At 46.0% G+C, this 21302-nt stretch overlaps 1 protein-coding gene across 4 annotated transcripts in view; it reads right to left on the reverse strand.

Annotated features, from left to right (window-relative positions):
* Positions 1 to 21302, reverse strand: part of IL6ST (interleukin 6 cytokine family signal transducer) — a 612349-nt gene that overhangs the window by 169074 nt on the left and 421973 nt on the right. For all 4 annotated transcript variants that reach the window (XM_069627291.1, XM_069627294.1, XM_069627293.1 and 1 more), the window contains one exon: positions 5619 to 5765. In XM_069627291.1, the coding sequence (XP_069483392.1) occupies positions 5619 to 5765 (147 nt within the window). The remainder of the gene's footprint in view (positions 1 to 5618; positions 5766 to 21302) is intronic.

Raw genomic sequence — 21302 nt, forward strand, 5'->3', positions numbered from 1 at the left:
TAAATTGATAGCAAACAGACACAGACAGTCTTGTTAGTTCTCTGTCCATGATAGAGTGGAGGAGGCAGGCATCCAGATAAGTGTCATACAAGGTTTTTTTACACATTCAAATCTTGTAAATCAGACACCTTTTATCTTTCCATGCATATAATTTATGCACCAGTTGAGAGCAGATGACTTGAAAGAAACCAGAACGCATTGTTTGATTCTTATCTTCATGGATAAAATTGCAATGCATGGAGAAGCGAAAATCAGGAAGGGTTTGTTCCTGTTCAAATTCTGCGTTTTTACATGAAGGAGAGAACCAGCATGCATGAATATGCCTTTCCCTAGCATTTTAGTATTCTTTGTAACAAACTGATTTTTTTCAGTGAATGCACGCTTGCACTGCACTAAAGTATTTGTAGGCACCCCTCTATTGTGTGAACGTATCATCAAGATGTATCTATATGGTGCGTTCATTACTATAAAGGAGAATGTTTACCAAAACTGCAATACATTGTTTGAAGCCAGACATCTCTGCTACACAACCTTTGGTTATTCTGTGTTCTATTCATTTTCAGGTTTGGTTTGCCCGCTGCATAATTGTTGCACTCTTGTGGAGGCAAATCAGGTTTACTCGTAAAATCTATTTTACACTCCACTTATAAAAGCAGTTTGTAAAATATTCCCACCTCAAAACCTTATCTGGGGCACAGAGTAGAATTCTAAGTCTAGTTTAAACATCCATTCAACCATAACTTGGAGTCAATGTGGAGATTATGCTCAAGGAATTGTTGGACTTGTGTTTAAGCTACTCAGTCTAGTATCTTGAACAAGAAGGGGATTGTGGTAATGGGGCGGTAGTTTACGCGAATGGATGGGTCCAAGGAAGTTTTTTTTTTTTTTTTTTTAAAAGGACAGAGGTGATCCATGCAGATTTGATATTAGAGGGGTAAGCATTAGCTGAGAAGGATGCGTTAAAGTCAGTAATGCTGGATAACAGGGTGGGAGCGTGTTAGGGAGAATTCTCATTTCTGTGCAAATTCCCTTCAACCTTAGAGACCGACCCCCAGCACTTTTACTGGGCTTTAGGACTTCATTTATTATCCTGGAGTCAGTGAGTGAGACCTTTCATCCCACTCTCTCATATATTTTTGTTCTGATTTGGAATCTATTTTTTGTTTTTTGAGTCTGATAAACCCCATAGGCATTTATCTTTTGTATAATGACACACAGCACCTTCAGTGCAGTGTCGCAGAGAAGTCCTATTGATTTCTCATAAGATTTAAATACCTTCTCTCGGCTGAACTACTTTTCCCAAGAGTAGTAAAGTGAAATTGACTTTACTGACCTTTTTCCCCACTAGATTCAGCACACCCCCTCTTATGTGGAGTTCTGGGGGGTTACTTAGTAGCCCTTTTATCTACTTACTCATGTAACATATTTTATGTTACCCTCACTCCTTTTCATGGCTGGTGGCAGTGATTTAATTTTCCTACCATTGAGCTTTTCTACTGCAGGCAGAGTCCTCAGCTGCAGTATAGCACCCATAGGTGACCATTGTGTCAAAATGACCCTGGTCGTTTATTATTTTTTTTTTTTTCACCATTTCTTGTTTGTGAGGTTGTTCTTAGAATTTACTCTGCGCGCCAAACCAGGTTTAACCCTTTTGTTCATTTTGCCTTTGGCGGGCTTCAGTGCAGGAACCTGCCTCTGGCTCCTGTGTCTCTGGCAGGGCAGGAAGCGAGGGAGGGAGATGCCCGAAACCCCCTGTCCTTAGTCTCCTCGGTTACCCAAATGCACCCCGTGCTCATTGGCTGGCTGGCTGTCCTTGCAGGAATGTGTGACCGCAAGGCTGTGCATGAATGGGAGAAACCTGCAAAAAAGGTGAGGTTTCTTGAACTGAAGATAGTCGACCACTGGACAAGACATCCGACAAAGGAATCGTGAAGAGAATTTTGCTGCATTCTCCTGGACCAGTTAACTGCCCGGTGAAGCCCTGTTGCTGTGCTGAAACTGCTTTTCTCAAACGACTAGAGAAGCTCCGAAGAGGACTACTTCTTCGCTTGGGTTGGCATGACCAACCAACCCCAAGTCGAACTTTGCTGGACGACCTTCCAGAACTGGCTGTACTTGTACTTCCATGCTTCTGCTGGAACAGAGCGCCAGGGGTCGAGAAATCCGTAGTCCAGTGCAGCGTCTTTAAGCCAGACCGAAGCTCCAGGAAGATCCTGAGGACCCTCGCGAAGCAGGACGACCCAAGTTAGAGTCACCTCAGCAGAGGGCTGCACTGAAGGAGTGAAAGAAGCCCATCAAGTGTCCAAGATCTGCGGTCGTGCTATTTGCCAGTAGCTGAAACCGCGAAGTGCCGCTGAACTGAAGAGGGCCTGTAGCTGCTGCCGACCTCCGAACTGCAGTGAAGGAGTCCTCCAGACATCCTCCCTCTTGTCCCCACGACTGAGGCCCAGTAACCCGGGATCTGCAACCAGAACAGAAGCCAGCTGGATCCTCTTCTTCTAACCTAAGGTACTGGGCTGACTAAGGGGTACTTACCTCTTGTGTCTATAGCTTGCATTATCTCACTTGAGACTTGCAGAAGCTGCTTTTTGATGAGTTGATCTCAGCTATGACTTTCACAAGCCTACCAGCTTGTGGCCCAACAGTGATTTTCTACAAACTCTCTAATTTTATGCAAGACTTTTTTGCTATCTAAGAAATGTCTCAGCTCCATAGACAGCCTCTTCTGACCCATTGACCTCCAACTGTCCCTCATAGGTGGTACATTGGTTTTTACTAGTATTGCCGGCTATGGTTTTAGCTAGACTTCATTGGGAGAGTGCTCACATGCTCTGAGAACATGTTAACATTTTTCCTTCCCTTAACCCTTCCTTTCCACAACCTCAGAATTTTACCAAGTGCAAAAGTGATATATAAATACCACTACTGTCCTAGTAATTGAAGCATCTCTAACGAGTATCTACTTGCTTATCTTGATTCTGAGAACATGTTATGAAGTGTATTTGTTTTGTTGCACATTGTCCTTTTTAAAGAACGCTTATTTAAAACTGAACGTTAAAATAATTATTTTACTAGAAAACCTTGAGTGTAAGTGTTATTTGGATACTTGCATTTGTGAATTTCGATGCTACAGCTCACATTTACCCCTCTTGAGATAACTCTGTCGGCTCAGTCACTCTACCAACTTGTGTAGTACAGACCTATCCCAGGTGGGTTACCAAATACCAAGAGGACAAGACTGCTGTAGTCTCCCACTGGGTTACTGCATACAATCTTGCCTAACAGAGCGCAGAGCTTCACTATGTGGGCAGGGCAGGAGTCTCCTTTACAATTTGAAGGTTTTAATGAGAGAATGGTGTCAAGCACCTACTCTTGCGTAACTTGGTTATACTGACACTAGGTTAGAGGACTGGGCCATGTTGGGGTGGTCAAGTAGGATTTGTGTGGGTTTTCGCAGCAAGACTGGCTTTTTTTGCACTCACAAAGGGAGTACATTTTATGTGAGGGCGTCTTGCATGGTGGTGCACCAGGTTGTGTCTGCCTGAGCAGATGGTATAATAGGAGTCTCAAGCTCTCCCAGGATGGAGAATAGCTCTTTAGTATTAGAGCCTGCGTTGGAGATACGCGCATTGTAGGAGTTTGCTTTGACGGAAAAAACTGCAGTCTTGTACGTGTGGGAAGCAATGGCAAGGCAATTGCAGTTGCTAGGTTATGTAATATTTTTACGTGTTCAAGGGCTCATTTTTTGGGCGTAGGGTAACAAGGTGCTCAGTGAACCAAGTCTAGGCTTGTGAGGTTTGGGAGATTTTGCAATGATCCGGATATGCTTGTCTTGGGGGAACCCAGACGTGGACTCCCTGCTCACTGTGCTCAAAGGCACAGCTCCACCTCTGATGAGGTCCAACAAGGCTGAAACATGTGTATGGGGTTGCTGTAGGTACTCTTGTTCAGAAGGGAATTGCCATAGCATTTCGGTGCTGGACTGCTCATTTGGGCGGGACAAAAACTGATATGCAAATGGATATTTCCCATCTGTGAAAGGTACAGTGAGCAAAAAGCAATGGCTGCAGACTCTCAAAGTGGGAGAAAAAACCACAGAACAGGTTATCATGCCATGTTCTTTATAAAGACGATGCGTCTGCAACCTTTTAAAAAGAAATTCTGCAATTTGTGTGCCTGCTCCTTCAACCAAAGCTTACAGAACAATGTTCATATTTGGTGCTTGTTGCACCACTGGAGATTCAAAAAAAAAAGTCAGAGGCTAACGACTCCCCTGATTAACGTGTCGCAGGATTAGATCAGTTTGGTCAGGATATGCTGTTAGGGTTGGGAAGTGTTGCATGGAAAATATGAGGCAGGAGGAACTGACCTGAACTTAAGCCATCAGAAAAAATCATCCACCTATCCCCCCCACCCACTTGCTCATCCTCCTTCCTCCAGCAGACAAAGGCCTAGATACCCTTCAGGGGAGTGAGGATATGCCATTCCACAGACAAAACTTGGTGCTCTGAAACAGGTATGCTGGCAATTCGATTCAGTATAAAAGCCTATTAACTTAACTACACTTCATACTAGTATGGTGCTGACACAGAGAATGCAGCAATCACAGTACTGATCCACTATACCTGAGAAATTGTACGAGAGGTTAATGGATTACACGAGGATAAGGTTGCTAAAGATTCCACTTATGTAACTAGCGCAGTAACAGGTACACTAAATGCTTAGTCCATGATTTAGAGCAGGGGTCTGCAACTTGTGGCTCTTCAGAGGTTTTGGACTGCAACTCCCATGATTCCTCATTCGAGAGACAAAGGTTGCAGACCCATGAATTATAGGGAGTATCCAAGCATCAACAAATTGACAGCAGTTAGACAAACCTGTTTGAGGGCATCCCCACTTGACAGGGTCCAGATGGACCTGCATTGGACACCCTACGTGATCAGGTCAGACAGGCTGTGCGTTTATCTGCCAGGAGGCAATGTGCTTAAACAGAGCATTAGTTGGTTGAAGGCGAAAGACAGTAGCTTGTGTTTAGTGTTTTAATGATCTTCAGTAGTGCAGAGATAATCGAATTGTTGATTAAGCAAATGCAAGTATGGCAACTGCAATGAAACTTTGGTGCAGCGACAAACTCCTATAACTGGTTTTAAATACAAAAGAAGTATCATGCACAACAGGTGAAAAGTGAGGAGTAACAAGAATCACCAGAGGTGTAAGATTAGCAATGAACTGAAAAAACATGTTGGGCAGTACTGAAAAGCATGACACCGAGAGCTAGGCAGGAAAGGGTAAGATGGTGGAAGGTGGTAGTAATACATTGTTTTTCAAAACAAATATCCTTTACTAATCTTGAATAATATATTTGCATTCGGACAACCAAAAAAACAATGCATGCATTAAACATCAATATAAAATAAAAACTTGCTATAATAAAAAGTAAACCAAAAAACAAATGTATACAACTATTGATGAAAGGAGTTATGCATGGAAGAATTCGTACAATTTTTCTGCAACTTCAGAAGTCTATCTATACAAGGTTTCTTCTCACGTTGTAAGCAAACTGCTGGGGGACAGGGGGAAAAACAGAAATCCCATTGTTGTTGGAGTTGTGAACTTACATAACTCATCCCCATTGACCGGTCTGTAAAGTATTGTGTAGTTTGTTATAAATCCATTTTGGTCATCCAAAGGAACTGGATTCCACACCAAGGTCACGTCATATTTTTCAACTTTTTTTGTCCGAATGTCTGGTCCCTTTGCAGGAGCTAAAATGCAAACATATTTCATAAATTCATTAAGTTTTTACAAAATTGATCATTTTTTTCTTCAAATGCTATGCTGAATGGCTAATTGCCTCCTGTAAATTCTTTATCTTTAGCTCATTTATATAAGCACAAACAAATACCCTACTAATATATAGGTTTTGCAAGATCTAAATACACAAGCAATGGCAATGTCAACAGTTTGGGCTTTTGTGTAGGCATGGGACAGAGACTTGCCAGGCTCTGCTGTAGTGATATTAAGATGGTAGCAGGTACAACATGTTGCAAGTACCTGGGCATCTAATAAGATAGCCTGGCAAATGTCTAATACTTCTACACAAGCTGAAACTGTTGGCTTTACCAATGCTAGTTTTTAACAGGACTTCAATGAAGGACTCGCATAATGCTCATAAATAGAGTGGCTGCAGGTAAAGTTGTAAATGCGCAACTGGTGTAATACAAATTAACCAGGTCTAATTAATTTGTATTATGCCAGTAGTGCACCTACACCTCAAATTAAGTAATCAACTCCCAGAAGACTGCTTTGAAAAACACTGGAAGGTACTTTGAGTGCAATGTTTGATGGTAAGGCTTGAATAAAGAGAGCTCTGTGATATATGATATACAGCATACATTTAGAACGCGCCTAAGGCGCGACAATGCAAGGGAGGGGAAACAGAGGGAGGACAAAAACCAAAGATCTTACTAGGCCCAGTGACAATGAGATTGCGCAAGTGCAGGGGAGCAGGGTGGGGAGAAGTGCCAGTGGAGGAAGGGGGGGGGGCGGGAGGATGGACAAGCGCTGGACAAGGAATCAACACAACAAGTAGTGCAACCAACAGATGGAAAGTGTGAGTGGTCGAAATGCAGACAACAGTTGTCTAATAAGTGAAGGAAAGGGGACTGTAGGGTTACAGATACAGACCACAGTGCAGGGGGAGGCAGTGCAGGTATGCAGCTGGACGGGCAGGGACCTGGGCCCAAATTCAGGAGGTAGCCAAGTGACCACTGCATGTTTCAGACAGGAGATCAGCAGGGGAGAGGAAGAGAGAAGGCAGAAGCAAAGAGGAAGCTCTTGAGGTGCTTCCGGAACCGGAGATGGTTCCACTCAAATTTCAGAGAGGCAGGGAGGCTGTTCCAGAGGGAGGCACCAGCTGAGGAAAGATCTGCCCCCAACTCGTTACTTGGAGAAGTGAATGATCCTCAAGGAGTTGGAGGCGGAGGAGCGAAGCGCTCGAGTAGGAAGATATTTGCATAGAGAGAGTTGGAGGTATTGCGGTCTCAGGCCCCAGAAAGCCTTGTGGAAAATGCAGAGGGTCTTGAACATGATCTTTGCCACCACTAGGAGCCAATGGAGAGATTTCAGAGCTGGAGAGAACGATCCTTGGGCTTGAGGCCAAGGACAAGTCTTGCAGTCCTGTTCTGGATGAGTTGTAGAGGACGGAGAGTAGAGGTAGGTAGATTTAGAAGGAGGTTGTTGCAGTAGTTCAGCCTACAGAGAACCAGAGCTCTGGAGACGGTGAGTTTCTGGGGGAAAGTGAGGAAAGGCAGAATACCTCTGAGGATGTGCAGCTGGTAGTTTGACTTCTTAGAGACGTCATTGATGTGGGGAGAGAAGGAGAGTGTGGAGTCGAAGATGACCGCGAGGATCTCAGCCTCACAGGTGGGAACAGGAAGAGGGCCCAGAGTGGGCTGCCAGAGAGTGACGAGGAAAGGAAGGTGCTGGGGAGCTGACGAGGAAGATCTCGGTCTTACTGGCATTAAGGCAGAGATCATTGACGGCACACCACTCCTGGATTGCGGACAGACAATACGGGATGAGAGAGGGAGAAGAGGCGGTTGAGGGGAGCCCGAAAGCGAGCAGAGTGTCATCTGCATAGCACTGAAAGTTGGAGTAGAGAGCAGCTATGCAGTGGGTGAGAGGTGGCAGGTGCAGATTGAACAGCCCGGGATAAAAATTAGACCCCCTGGGGAACAGCACAGGTAGAGCAAGATAGCAGAGAGGAAGGACCCAAGTTGGACCCTGGAGGGTCGGTCAGAGAGAAAGGTGGTCAGCCAGGCCAGGGCCTGATCAGTGATACCCAGATTATCACAGAGCTGGTTGAGCTGGATGGCATGGTTGACAGTATCAAAAGCAGAAGAGTTCACATGAGTAGGCATTTTGGGAGGGGCAGCAATTGGCTGGCACTTGCCATAGGGATTAGCATGGCCATGGACAGTCAATGGGTGGGAAAATTAGCAAACACTACAAGCTTTGTGTCCTCCTTTATATGCCATTTCTCCCAATCTATATTCTAATGCAATAGGTTTGGCTTACAGATGGTGCATAGCGGCACCTTATAGCCCAAACTAAAAAGGATGAGCTAAGTTTAAATACTCCCAACAGCCACTTTAATTATGCCCAATAGTGTGCGCAACAAGGGGTCTGTACCTCCCACCTCAATGCCACCTACAATCCATTACAACTAAATATCACTTAGTCCACAAAAAGAGCCTCAATGCCAACAAAGCATTCCTCCAAATGTTAACTTTTTACCATGGCGCTTGGGAGTACCAGTCAGAAAAAACAGACAGACATGTTTGGCCCTCACAAATGAATGCTTCCTCGCTTGCTGTTTGTGCTGGGTTGTTGGGGAGATTTTTCAGTTTGGTGCTAAATTGCTCCCACCCTAGAGGCCCCCAGCTCTTTTTGCTGAACTTTGGGACTTTGTACGTTTAATTCTATGTGTTTTCTGTGTTTCTTTTGGTTTTTGGAGTCTGACAAACTCCATAGGCATCTTTTAACATTGTGACACAGAGCACCTTCAGTGCAGTGGCACAGGAAGTCTTTAAGATTTCCCAAAGGTTTAAATACCTTCTCTTGGATAAACTACTGTTTCCAAGAGCAGTAGAGTAAAATAGACTTTACTTACATTTGTAACTTTCTAGACCCAGCATACACTATTTTACAATAGGGTGCTGGAGGGGTTACTTGGTTTACCCTTTGTCTAGCTTTCCATTTATGTTACCCTTTCTGTGATTAATGGCTGGTGGCATTGGTTTACTTTTTACTACCGTTGTGTGTTTTTTACTGCGGGCTGCGCTCACAGATGAAGTAAAGCACCCATGGGTTCTATTTTTGTCAAATTGGCCCTGGTCGTCTTTTTTAGCCATTTTTCTGTGGAAAAGTTCTTCTTGAGATTTACTCTGCGCGCCAAACCAGGTTTGGTCCCTTTGTTCATTTTGTCCTTGGCGGGATTCACAAGTGAAGCCTGCCTCTGGCTCCAGAGTGTCTGGCAGGGGCAGGAAGTGAGGGAGGTGCCCGAAACTCCTTGTGCTTAATCCGCTTAGTTACAGGAATGCACCCAAAAGGTGATTGGCCGGCTGGCTGTCTGGCAAGGACAGCCACCCTGCTGTTTGACTGGCAGCTAGGCTGGAATAAATGGGAGAAACCTGCATAAAAGGCGAGGCTTTTTGGCTTGGAAGGTAGAGTCGACCACTGGACGAAAGAATCCGAAGAAGAACTTGGAAGAGACGCCTGCTGCAACCCCTGGACCCTTGGTTTGCCCGGTGAAGCCCTGCTGCTGTGCTGAAGCTCTGAATTCGCCTCGACTAGAGAAGCCTTGCAAGGACGACTTCTCCCCTTGAGTTGGTGGGACCAATCAACTCCAAAGTGAACTAATCTGGAAATCCTCTCGGAGCTGGTTGTATTTCCTTGCTGCTGCAAGAACCGAAGCGCCAGGGATAGGAACACCCGATTCGGAGTGCACCACTTAAGCTGGCTAAGAGCTCCAGGAAGATCCTCGGGACTTCCAGGAAGCAGGACTGACCGAGCCTGAGCCACCTCAGAGTGCTGGACCCCAGATGCAAGGAAAGCCCATCTCGAAAGCCAGAAACCGCAGTGGAGCTATTTGCGGTATAGACGCGAGGAGCAGAAACACCGAAGTGCCACTTGTTCGAAGATTGCCGGTTGGAGTCGGTGACCGTCCCCCGTTGCAGTGCAGGAGCCCCCAGAAGTCCTCACTCTTGTCCCCTATGACTGAGGCCCAGGAACACCAGGACCTGCAGAGCTGCACAGGAGCAGAAGTCATCTACCACCTTTTTCTTCAAACCTAAGGTACTGTACAGAACTTACCTCTTGTTGTGTGGCCTTGCCTGCTCTCAGTTGAGTCTGGTCTTGATTGCTCTGTAGAATTGCTTGCATCTTCTACTACTCACAAGTCTAACAGCTTGTGGCCCTACATGTGATACTTATTTTCTACAAAGACTTCTAAAACATTGTGCAAGACTTTTAATTACCTACAAGAAGTGCTTCAGCTCACCTAGACTTTTACCCAATAGACCTTGGCCTGGCTCCCTGAATGACTCTCTACTCTCCAATTGTGTGTTTTGCCTTCCCTCCAGGAAAGGGTTAACTTACTTTGCTGTGGGGGTTTACAAAAAGTACTTATCTGCTTCAGAATATTGGTGTAATCTATTGCTTATTATAATAACCCCCTTTCTTTGACACTCATCTCAGTATTTCTCTAAATGTGAAAGTAATATATTAATGTCCTAGGTGTTCTAGCTATTTAAGTCACCTGAGGGTGTAGAAAGTGTGTGTGCCATCCCCAAAAGGTATTTGCTGATTTACAAAACCTAAGTGTGTATTTTGAAGTGTATTTTTGTGTTGCTATTATATTGCTCCCTTCTGAAGGAGGCTTTTTCAAACTGCCAGTTAAATTAATAATTGTTTAATCAAGAAACCTTGAGTGTAAGTGTTTATTTGGATACTTGTCACTGTGAATCTTTGTGCAACGACCCTACTGCTCACATTGACCCCTCTGGCTGCTCAAGCACACTACCAACCTGTGTAGTACAGACGTACATGTAAGGTAAAGATTTGGGGTAGTACCCTATGGGTGCACTACAACAACATATATATATGGGATACATTACTCACCGTAATCGTATTTCTGAGGCTTGTATCAGCTTAGATTCACTTGCTGTGCATAGGCCGACATCTAGTGGAAGCTGCACAGTATTCGTTTGTTTTTCGAAATTCGAAAAAGAGTCGACGACATAGGGTGTGCCAGTAATACTATCCCCAGTGTGACGTCCACTGTAGCCATGATCGCTCAAGTGTGTAGGACCCACAGATTGTATTTTTCTGACATGAGGTAGCATGAGGAGTAGCGCGAGTACAGATTAATCCAAGCAGATAGAAAGATAAGACTACAAGCATCCATGCGCCTTCTCTCAGAGGGGAGGGAGGGCGGGCGCATGTGAATCTAAGCAGATACAAGCATCAGAAATACGATTACGGTGAGTAATGTATCCCTTCTGAGGCTTGTGGAATCTGCTTAGATCACATGTTGTGCATAGATTAGCGAGCAGTGTTAGGAGGTGGGATGTGAGAAGGGTCATGAGCAAATAAATGTCTTAGAAGTGCTTGTCCCACTTGAGTATCTGTCTTGGAATGAGTGTCAATGCTGTAGTGCTGAGTAAAAGTGTGAATAGAGCTCCATGTAGCATCTTTGAAAGCCAGAGTGGCCCCAGTGCCTCTAGTAGAGTGGGCTCTTGGCGTAAAAGGTAGAGTTCTTTCAGAAAGGGAGTAACATAGCTGGCTACAATGGACTATCCACTTTGAGATGGCACCTTTAGAGACGCAATCTCCTTCTCTGCCTGTAGCTACGGAGACAAACAGTTGGTATGATTTTCTTAGCGGCCCGGTCTTGTCTACGTAGTAGAGGACCGCTCTTCACACATCTAGAGTGTGTAGTTTCACCTCAGCAGAGCTCCTGGCTTCTTGGAAGAAGGCCGGAAGCTCAATGGACTGGTTAACATGGAATTTAGAAATGAACTTAGGTGAGAACCTAGGGTGTGTTCGTAGAACCAGTTTATCCTTATGAACAGTAAAGAAAGGATCCTGCACTGACAGAGCCTGCATTTCACTGACCCTTCTTATGATGTAATGGCTACTAAGAAGGCACTTCTATAGGTCAGGTGTTTGAGACTGGCTTTATGCATAGGTTCAAAGGGTGGGCCCATGAGCTTAGCAAGCACCACATTAAGGTCCCATCCTGGTGGTGGGTTTGAAATTGGAGGGTGGAGTCCTTCCACAAGCCTCAGAAATATATATCCCCTTTTAAGGCAGCCGGACACAAAACCAATGGCTTCCCAAAAGGAAACCCTTAGGGGAGGAACGTGTTCAGTTAGTAATTGAGAAACACACTCGCTTGTGAATGTGCTCAGTGCACACCACCAGCTTTCCGGCCTACAGAACTGGGCGCTCGGGCATTTGGCCTACTTTAGGGTCCTAGGAAGGCCAGCACTGACCCTGCTGAGCACACATGTTTACTCTGGTTATTGCATCATTTCTGAACGTTGTACTTTTCCCATCATTGAAGAATGCTAAAATAAATGCTCAAAAGCAGCTGAAATGAGCGCTGTATATAAAAAAAAGCACTAAGTGGATTCTAGGATGGCCGCCGTCCCGTGAGGGTGTACGTTCCTGTGCTCCGTCCGGGCGGGCTCTTTGAAAGTTGACAAAAACACCGAAATACAGAGAAACAACACTTCCCACTTATCCTCCGTGAGCCACGAAGAAGGAGATCTGCACCGCAGTACAGGAAACGGCACGGTACTCGACTGGCACCTTCGGCGGCAGCGCTACGCATGAAATCGTAGAGCAAAGGGAGTGACACAACGGGCCCCACCGACAAAGCCAGGAAGAAACTAGGCAATTGAGAGCAACAGCACCTTGCCGTTTAACAACGTGGAAGCAAGTGGTGCGGCCCGTCTGAGACCTCAGACTGTTCACGGATGAGGTAGCATCCACGGAAGATCCACCACGAAAAGGAAGGACCATAGCATGACGGTGACAGCCCCGGATTGAGGACGGCGGGGGCTGCCCATGGAAAGCGGCTTACCAGAAGACTGCAGAGCAGGCAGGCGGACCAGCCCCATTTTACAAGCGTCTGGGAAAGCCGCGGCGCACCCCATCAAGCTGGGAGCAGAGCGGATTGTGAAAAGTGGGGGAGCCGGCATATCGCAGAAGCAGGGTGGCGATATGTAAAACGCAAAGAAGGGGCACAAATAAAGGGAAGCACAGCACCGGTAGCGCAGTCCCACTATAGCTCGATTCAGATATCGGTGTCTGACACTGCACAGAGCGGTGGAAACGCTGAAACAAAGTGGGAAAGGGTGAAGCTTTCCGAACCCGGAGACTGGCACCCCATGAGGCACTCCGCAACGTAGCAGATTGGCAGACAAAACAGCTTTACCACACAATCAGATCAACTGTTAAAAACGAACCTTCAAAGTGCAAAATATCCCCAAAATTAGCCGCAACAACTCCAGACGGAGGAATCACCCTGAGACACAACAGCACCCCAGTGTAATGCGGGCACACAGAAGAAATTAAGCAGAGCGTGCCCCCTGTGGACTATATTATGTACAACCACGGTGGACTTCGAAAGGTGCACACATCTAAAAGCAAGGGAACAGAAAGGAAGCAACAAAACAGGATGGACCCATCGGTACCAGGGAGCATATTCAATGGAATGTTATTGCGCTGCTGAATCGCCAAAGAAACGGAGGGAAAAGGGCAGCCACGTCAGAAGTCCACGCACAGCCTAACACCAGCTGCAAGATAAGAGGCAGGGACACACTGAACTGCTTAAGGGGCCCTCTCCCCCGCCTGCCCACCCTGCCCCGAGGAAGATACAGATGCCAGAGCCAAATCCAAAACTGTCCCGTTGAAAGCCAAGAATACTACCAGAATACAGGGAAGACAGCTGGAACATTGCTGGAGACGCCGCCGTTTGGAAGAGCTGCAAAGTGAGACACAGAGGAAGTGGATGATGGGGAAAATACAGAGAACGACACCAGGATGGCCCTGAAAAAGGATGAACTCCAAGAATGTCTGAAAGGGATGGAAAACCGAATTATGGAATTCCTCCAAGAGCAATTGGTCAAAATAAGGGAAGAACTATGATCCTCCTTGCAAGAAGTCAGGAAGGACATCACAGACCTAGGAGACAGAGTGGACACTGCACAGGCAGGGCTTTCGGAGATTGCAGAAGAAACAAAACAGAGCAGTGCACTACTCCAACAGGTCGCCAGGGCAACACATAATCTAGCACTCCAGGCGGAGGACCTCGAGAATAGATCCTGAAGATCTAACATTAGGGTTAAATGTCTGGTTGAAACATTTGAGCACAAAGACCTAAAAGAAACAATGTAAAGTTGCTTTAGCAGCCTACTATCTGGAGTACAACCAGAGGACATACTTATAGAGTGCTCAGAGTGGGACCTAAAAAAGGAGACCCTTGAGCCAGACCCAGAGATGTCCTAATAGCAATGACTTCCTACACTACGAAGGAAGAACTACTACGGGCAGCAAGAAAACAACAGATGCCTCCATCAACGGTACGCAAGTCCAACTGTTTCAGGACCTAGCATTATCAATAATGCACAAACAAACTAAGGATGCCGGTCACAAAGGCGCTAAAGGAATATTTTACAAATGGGCCTACCCTTTTGGCTTGCTGTTCACCTGGAAGGGCAGATGGCAGCGTAACACTGCTTGCCAATAGGGTGTAACCCTGCTACAGTTAGAGGAGGAAGACCTGTGTTCGGTTAAGGGACCAAGTCAAAACCGGAGAGGAGAAAGACTCGGTCAATGGGAATGGTCATTTGGCACCAATAAGAGGCATGGCAAAGAGCACTTTAACAGGCCCCAGCCCGAAGTGAAGTCCAGTAGCAGGAACACACAAGACAACAACCAGTAAGTGAGGCCCAAGGACTGGGGATAGGGGAGTCAATAAGGAGGGAAAAAGAGCGAGATGAGCAAAGCAAACCCTGATGGAGAGGCGGGAGGGAGGGACATTGTGGAATCTAAGGATATAGATACGTCCTGGCAGAGGGAAAGCTGGACTGGAAATGACACCCAATGCCCTCGAAGGGGCCCGGTGATGGTTTTAAGGGACCTTGATCCGAGGGGTGGGGAATGGGGCGGTGGGGAGTGAAAGTTAAAATTCAGTTAGTTGGGAATGTTCCGATGTATGGTTCGCAAGATGAGCAGAAACGTAATGTAAGCAACTGGAGGTGGCATAGTGAAAACCAGGGGAAATCTAGGCATATAAGAGATGGCTGACCTGAATATAATTACCCTAAACGCACAGGGCCTAAACTTGTCAGTAAAGCGTCGCTCTATCCTGGCGAGACTGATAGACCTACAAGCATCAGTTGTTTTCTTACAAGAAACACATCTACTCCCCATGGATGAGAGAAGGATGGCCCATAGAGGATTCCCTAGACAATACTCTTCCTCAGGTGGGGAAAAGACCAATGGCGTAGCTATACTAATGGGGGCCAAGATGATATTCAAGAAACGGGCATTGCACAGAGATAAGGAGGGCAGATACCTACTCCTAAAAGGCACGCTGGGTGAACAGATGTTTACACTAATCTCAATATATTTCCCAAATGAGAAACAAGACCTATATTTAAGGGAAATACTACAGAAATTGGGGGGCTGGTGTGAAGGGCATATAGTGATTGGCGCAGACTGTGGGATGGACCCCATCCTGGACAAAACACTGCCACCCACTGCTGCCAATGGGAGAAATAGGGAAGCGCTTGGGAAATTTTTCAGGGACCTCGAGGTGGTGGAAACATGGAGGTTTTTCCACGAGCAAGAGAAGGAATTCATCCACTACTCAGCAGTTCACAAAGGGTCCTCCAGAATCGATATGATATTGATCTCAGCCACACTGATTCCCCAAGTATGTAGAGTAGAAATAGGAGCCAAATATCTCTCCGATCATGCTCCAGTCCTGGTAGAAATTGATATGGTAAAAGGCACGAACAAGACCCGTAAGAACTAGAGGTTGAACGAAATGATATTGAGAGATATCGCACTTAGAGCACATATGGAAAAAGTACTGAATAAATACTTTCAAGAAAATGACAACGGGGAAACAGATTGGGGTGTAATTTGGGATGCACGGAAAGCAGTAGTCTGGGGAATTCATATCGCAAACCACAGCATACATGCGAGAAAGAGGGCTCATTAAGAAGAAACTTGAGCTAGCGCTCCTGGAAGCTAAAAAACAACATAAAACTAGGCCAACTCAAAAATCGCTGAGAACAATCCAAAAAGCAAGGGCCCAGCTAAAAACACATGTGGCAGACCGCACGGCACAATCCTTACTGTACAAACAAACATACATACTAAGTTTGGGGCAGGGGGTGGGGTATTGCTAGCAAACTCCTAGCATTCCAAACTATGCAAACAAAGATCAAAAAAAGATATTGTACAGCCCAAAAAAGAAAAAGGGGAACTTTGTATATCAGAGGAGGGGAACCTCAATATAATGGAGAGATTTCATCAGGGACCTTTGGAACGAGAAAATCTCCACCCGCACAAATAGATTACATGGGAAAATTCACCCTAACCCAAATCATTGAGGAGGACAATGATGCTCTGCAGGACCCCATATCGGCACCAGAAGTAAGCAACGCTATAACAGATTTACCTGCTAACAAGACCCCGGTACCGGATGGGCTAGGGAACGGATATTACAAAATGTTCCGAAATCAATTAATAGGCCCACTAACAAAATTGTTTATTCATATTGGAGACAGTGGTACGGTTACACCCGACATGGGAAGTTCGACCACAATCTTAATATTAAACCAGATAAGGATCCCACAGACTGCACTAGCTACCGGCCGATATCACTGCTCAATACTGATGCCTAATTGTACGCTAAAGTCCTTGCAATAATTCATGCAGACAAAGCAGGATTTATAATAGGGAGACACACGCAAGACAACATCAGGGTGGCGGTGGACATTATAGACCTGGGAACCAGGACGGGACAAACATTTTCTATAGCTGCATCAGATGTACAGAGGGGCTTCGACAGCCTAGACTAGACATATTTGAAACTGGTGTTGAAGAAATTTGGCTGCTACCCCAATTTCATCAGGATGGTCCTAGCGAACTTCTGACTGACTCCCGAACAAGTCCTTCATAGTCAACGGGAAAACCACAACCCAAATAGAAATAAGGAGAGGTACACGTCAGGTATGTCCTCTACCCCCCCCCCAATATTCCCCATGGCGATGGAACCCATCGCAGAAATAATAAGACAAGACCAAGACGTGGTGGGGGTGACGTGTAGGGATAATACACAAGATAGCATTATATGCCAACAAAATTATGCTCTTCCTTAAAAACTCTAAGCACACTACCGAAAGCACTGGACAGGTTACAAGAGTTTGCTAGGATCTCAGGGTTCACCATAAACTTCACTAAATCTAAGGCCCTGAACATCACGGAAGACGAAGGGGTGATTAACACATTCAGGTCAGTATACCACCTGACCTGGCAACACGAGGCAATAGAATACTTGGGGATCCAACTAAGGATTACAAAGGCATGTATGGAGCAAATAACACACCCTTGTGGAAACAACTGAAGGAAAACCTACATAAATGGGATGCCCAAGAACCATCTTGGATCGCACGCATACCAGCCCTCAAAAGGACACTGCTACCCCGATTGCTATATGTGGCAAGTTCCATGCCAATGGATATCACCCCCAAGATGAGTAAAGTGCTGCAGAAGGAGTTAACATTTTTTCGTGTGGTATTGGAAAAAGGCCAGAATACAAAATAAATGTCTGGCAAGGCACCAATCCAGGGAGGACTTGGGGTTCCTGATTTCGAGAGATAATACCCTGGCCGCACCAATAGCACCAATGCTGAAATGGATGAGAGAGGACACACTAAATGGTTGGGCAGGAATCGAGCAAGTGGTAACTACAAACCCCCTGAGAACGCTACATGCGTTGCGAGGAAGAGGAGCAGAGGGACAACTGCTGGAAGCCACCAAAGTATCACTGAAGGGATGGGATAGAGCACTCAGGAGGTGCAACATCACAACGGGTCTAGGACCCTTCACCCCAATGGCACATAATCAGGACTTTAACCCAGCCAAGCAAACTCGATTCTGGGATAATGGGGACAGACACGAACAATTCACTTAAAATACATTTTCCAGGGAGAAAACCTACTTCTATTTGAGGTATGCAAGCAGAAATGTGGCCTAAGGGAGAGATAGACATACATACAGATTAGGCATTGGATATGGCAGAGGGAGGGTAAGAAGGCGGCTACAAGGACCCCGATAGGGATGGAGCTGACTATGCAGGAGGGCAATACGACAAGGGCAATATCGAGGCTGTACAGGCTGTTAGACATGGCACAAGGGGAAGACATTCTCTCATATAAAGGACAACTGGGAGAGGAATCTGGATGTAACAATCACAGAGGAGGATTGGGGCCAAATCTGGAGGGGGGCACACAATGTTAGGCAGAATTGCATGCAGTACCCCCCTGGGACCACCACATACACTACAGGTGTAAGCAAAAACCAACCTTTGGTATAAGTCTGTCCTACACAGTTTGTGGTAGCAAGCCGAGCAGCCAGGCTCATCTCAAGAGGGAATGTGAGCAGTACAATGATGTTACACACAGGTCTTACAAACACAGTGGTTCAAATAGATACTTACATTCAAGGTTGTTTGGTAAAACACTTATTAATGTATTACACAATCATTTAGAAACCATTCACTAGAAGGAGGCAAATTATACACAAACACACTTTAACAGCAAACTAATAAGTTTCCGATTAAATAGGATCCCCTGAAATAGGAGCAAAATGGCATTTCAGTTTCTTTCAATGGGAGGAAAAAGGCAAAGTTAGCAGAATAGATCACAAATACTTTCTTAGGTAGTGCAAATAGTTTTAGTTCACTAGAGGACTCGATTCAGCTCAATAGGCTTACGCCAAAGCAAATGGACTAGTGTCTTGGATAGGAAAGAGCAGTTCTTGAAGTAAACGGTAAAGTATTTGCCAAACTTCTCAGACGTAGTTTGTACGAAAAAGAATCATATGTTGGGTCACAAGCTGATTAGGCCTGCAAGTTGGGAGGCCTAAACTTTCACCGCGAGAGGTAAGTTCTCTCGATCGGGTTGGCACAGTAACTTAATATGAAGAACAAGATGCAGAAGACGTTGGTTCCTGGCAGTTCCTGCAGATCTCACTGTTCCAGAGCCTCAGCCGTGGGGACAAGAGGGAGGGTGTCGGGGGACTCCTGCACTGCACGGGATTGTCGGAAAAGGCTGACAAAATGGAGTGATTTCAGTTTGTGTAGCTGTAATTCAAGCACACAAGCTGGTGTCCTTCCCCTGGTTAATCCTAACCAGCTCCGAGAATGGTATCCTGGTGGCTTACGAGTTGATAGGTCCCACCAACTCAAAGGAAGAGGGCTTCTCTGTCGAGATGAACTTGCAATTTGGACCTGTAGCAGGGATTCACTGGGCAAACCAACAGTCCGGGAGTTGCAGTAGCCGTCCTCTTCCAGCGTGTCTTTGTTCTTTCATTCCAGTGGTTGACTCTGCTTTCCAGTCCACAAGACTCGCCTTTTAAACAGTTTTCTCCCTTTCATTCCAGCCTAGCTGCCACTCACCCAGCAGGGTGGGTGTCCTTGCCGGACAGTCAGCCTGCCAATCACGCCAGAGTGCATTTGGGTCTCCTAGGAGACTAAGCAGAGCGAGTTTCAGGCACCTCCCTCACTTCCTGCCCACCCCAGACACTCAGGCACCAGAGGCGGTCTTCAGTCCTGAAGCCCGCCAAAGGCACAGAAACAAAGGGATCAAACCTGGTTTGGCACGCAGAGACAAACACTAGAAATACCTTTCTAAAAAGAAATGGCAAAAAAAGAAGAACGGGACCTGTTTAAACAAAGGGGCTTAAGGCGCCATCCTGAAAAACATGGCTTCTGCGATTTTTAGCTACTAGTGTTCGCGGTCGGTAAAAATCATGGTAGTTTGTTGTAAAACCACTGCCACCAGCCATTTCAATAGAAAAGGGTAGCATTTGACTGCTACATGAGTTTTTAGACAGAGGGGATACTAGGTAACCCCTCCAGCATTCTATAGGAAGATGGTGTGTGCTGGGTCTAGGAATTTAAAAAGACTAGTAAAGGCAATTTAACCTTGCATTCTCTGGGAAACAGTTTATCCCAGAGAAGCTATTTAAACCTTTGGGAAGTCTAAAAAGACATCCCTGTCTCACTGCACTGAGGGTGCTGTGTGATACACATGTCAGATGCCTATGGAGTCATCTAAAAACTCCATAATCAAAGAACACAAGAGTAAAATACACATCGAAATACATAAGAGTGGTAAAAAAACTCTTACACTCTTTCCCGGTGAAAAAATCAAGTCCTCAAAATCCAGTAAAGTTGCTGGGGGTCTCTAAGGTGGAGGGAATTAGCACATTTATGAGAATTCTGCCCAACACAAAAGACGTCCAAATGTACTGCCATTAAAGAAACAGCATACAAACTATGTTTTAGGTGGTACTTGACCCCCCAATGGCTGCAGAAAAATGAACCCGTTACCCTCCTAAAAGTTGGACAATGCAGTGGCAAATGAGATCTATATCACATGTGGTGGTCCTGCCCCAAGGTGGTAGGCAGAATCCTGTGCAGTGCCCTTAGGGACCAATACACACAATTAAGACCACAGGTGGCAAGGAACAAGTTACTTACCTGTAACTGTTGTTCTCCAGCATGGGTCTGGCATGGATTCACATGCTCATGAATATTCCCCGTCGTCAGTCTGGGAATCCTCGGTAAAGAAAAAACCAGTATCAGTTTCGTTTCTGATCTGTCTTTCGTAGTAATAACCAATCACTGGTCTCTGCGTCATACTGACCACAGCCAATGACTGCCCTCTACCTAAGCACCGCCTCTGGCAGCCATCTTCAGATTTGGAAGCACGTGAAGTGGCAGTATGACCAAGTGAAGAGCCGCAGAGGGGTAGGCGGGAGGGTTCGCATGTGAATCCATGCCAGACCCATGCTGGAGAACAACAGTTACAGGTAAGTAACTTGTTCCTTCTCCAGCATGGGGTCTGGCATGGATTCACATGCTCATGAATAAAGAATACATAGCAGTACACACATGCACAACCACGGGAGGTGGCAAAGGCTCAACATTAAGCATTACATCAAACCCAACATTAAGCACCTTACCTCCTCACCAGGCTCACCTCAGGCGAACAGGTTGCGCAGCACTGCTTGGCCGACCCTGGACTCCTCCCTGGAATCCCGATCGACGCAGTAGAATTTCGTGAAGGTGTGCGTCGACCTCCACGTGGCAGCCCTGCATATGTCCAGCAGGGGCACACCAGAAAGGAACGCCGTGTCGGCTGCGATCGCTCTGGTGGAATGGGCTCTCAGACGGCCAGGCAGCGGTCGGTTTGCCAACCGATGACAGTACATGATACAGCCGGAGAGCCATCTGGAAATGGAAGCCTTCGAGAGAGCCTTCCCCTGATTGACAGGTTCAAAATTCACAAAGAGTTGTGACGTCTTCCGAAAACACTTTGTGCGGTCCACGTAGAACTTCAGCGCTCTAGCCACATCCAGCGAGTGCAAAGTCCTCTCAGCCGGCGACGAAGGCGACGGGAAGAACACAGGCAACACCAAGGGTTCGT

This window comes from Ambystoma mexicanum, chromosome 6p (genome assembly GCF_040938575.1).
Source record: "Ambystoma mexicanum isolate Mex_15411 chromosome 6p, UKY_AmexF1_1, whole genome shotgun sequence".
NCBI classification, from domain to species: Eukaryota; Metazoa; Chordata; class Amphibia; order Caudata; family Ambystomatidae; genus Ambystoma; species Ambystoma mexicanum.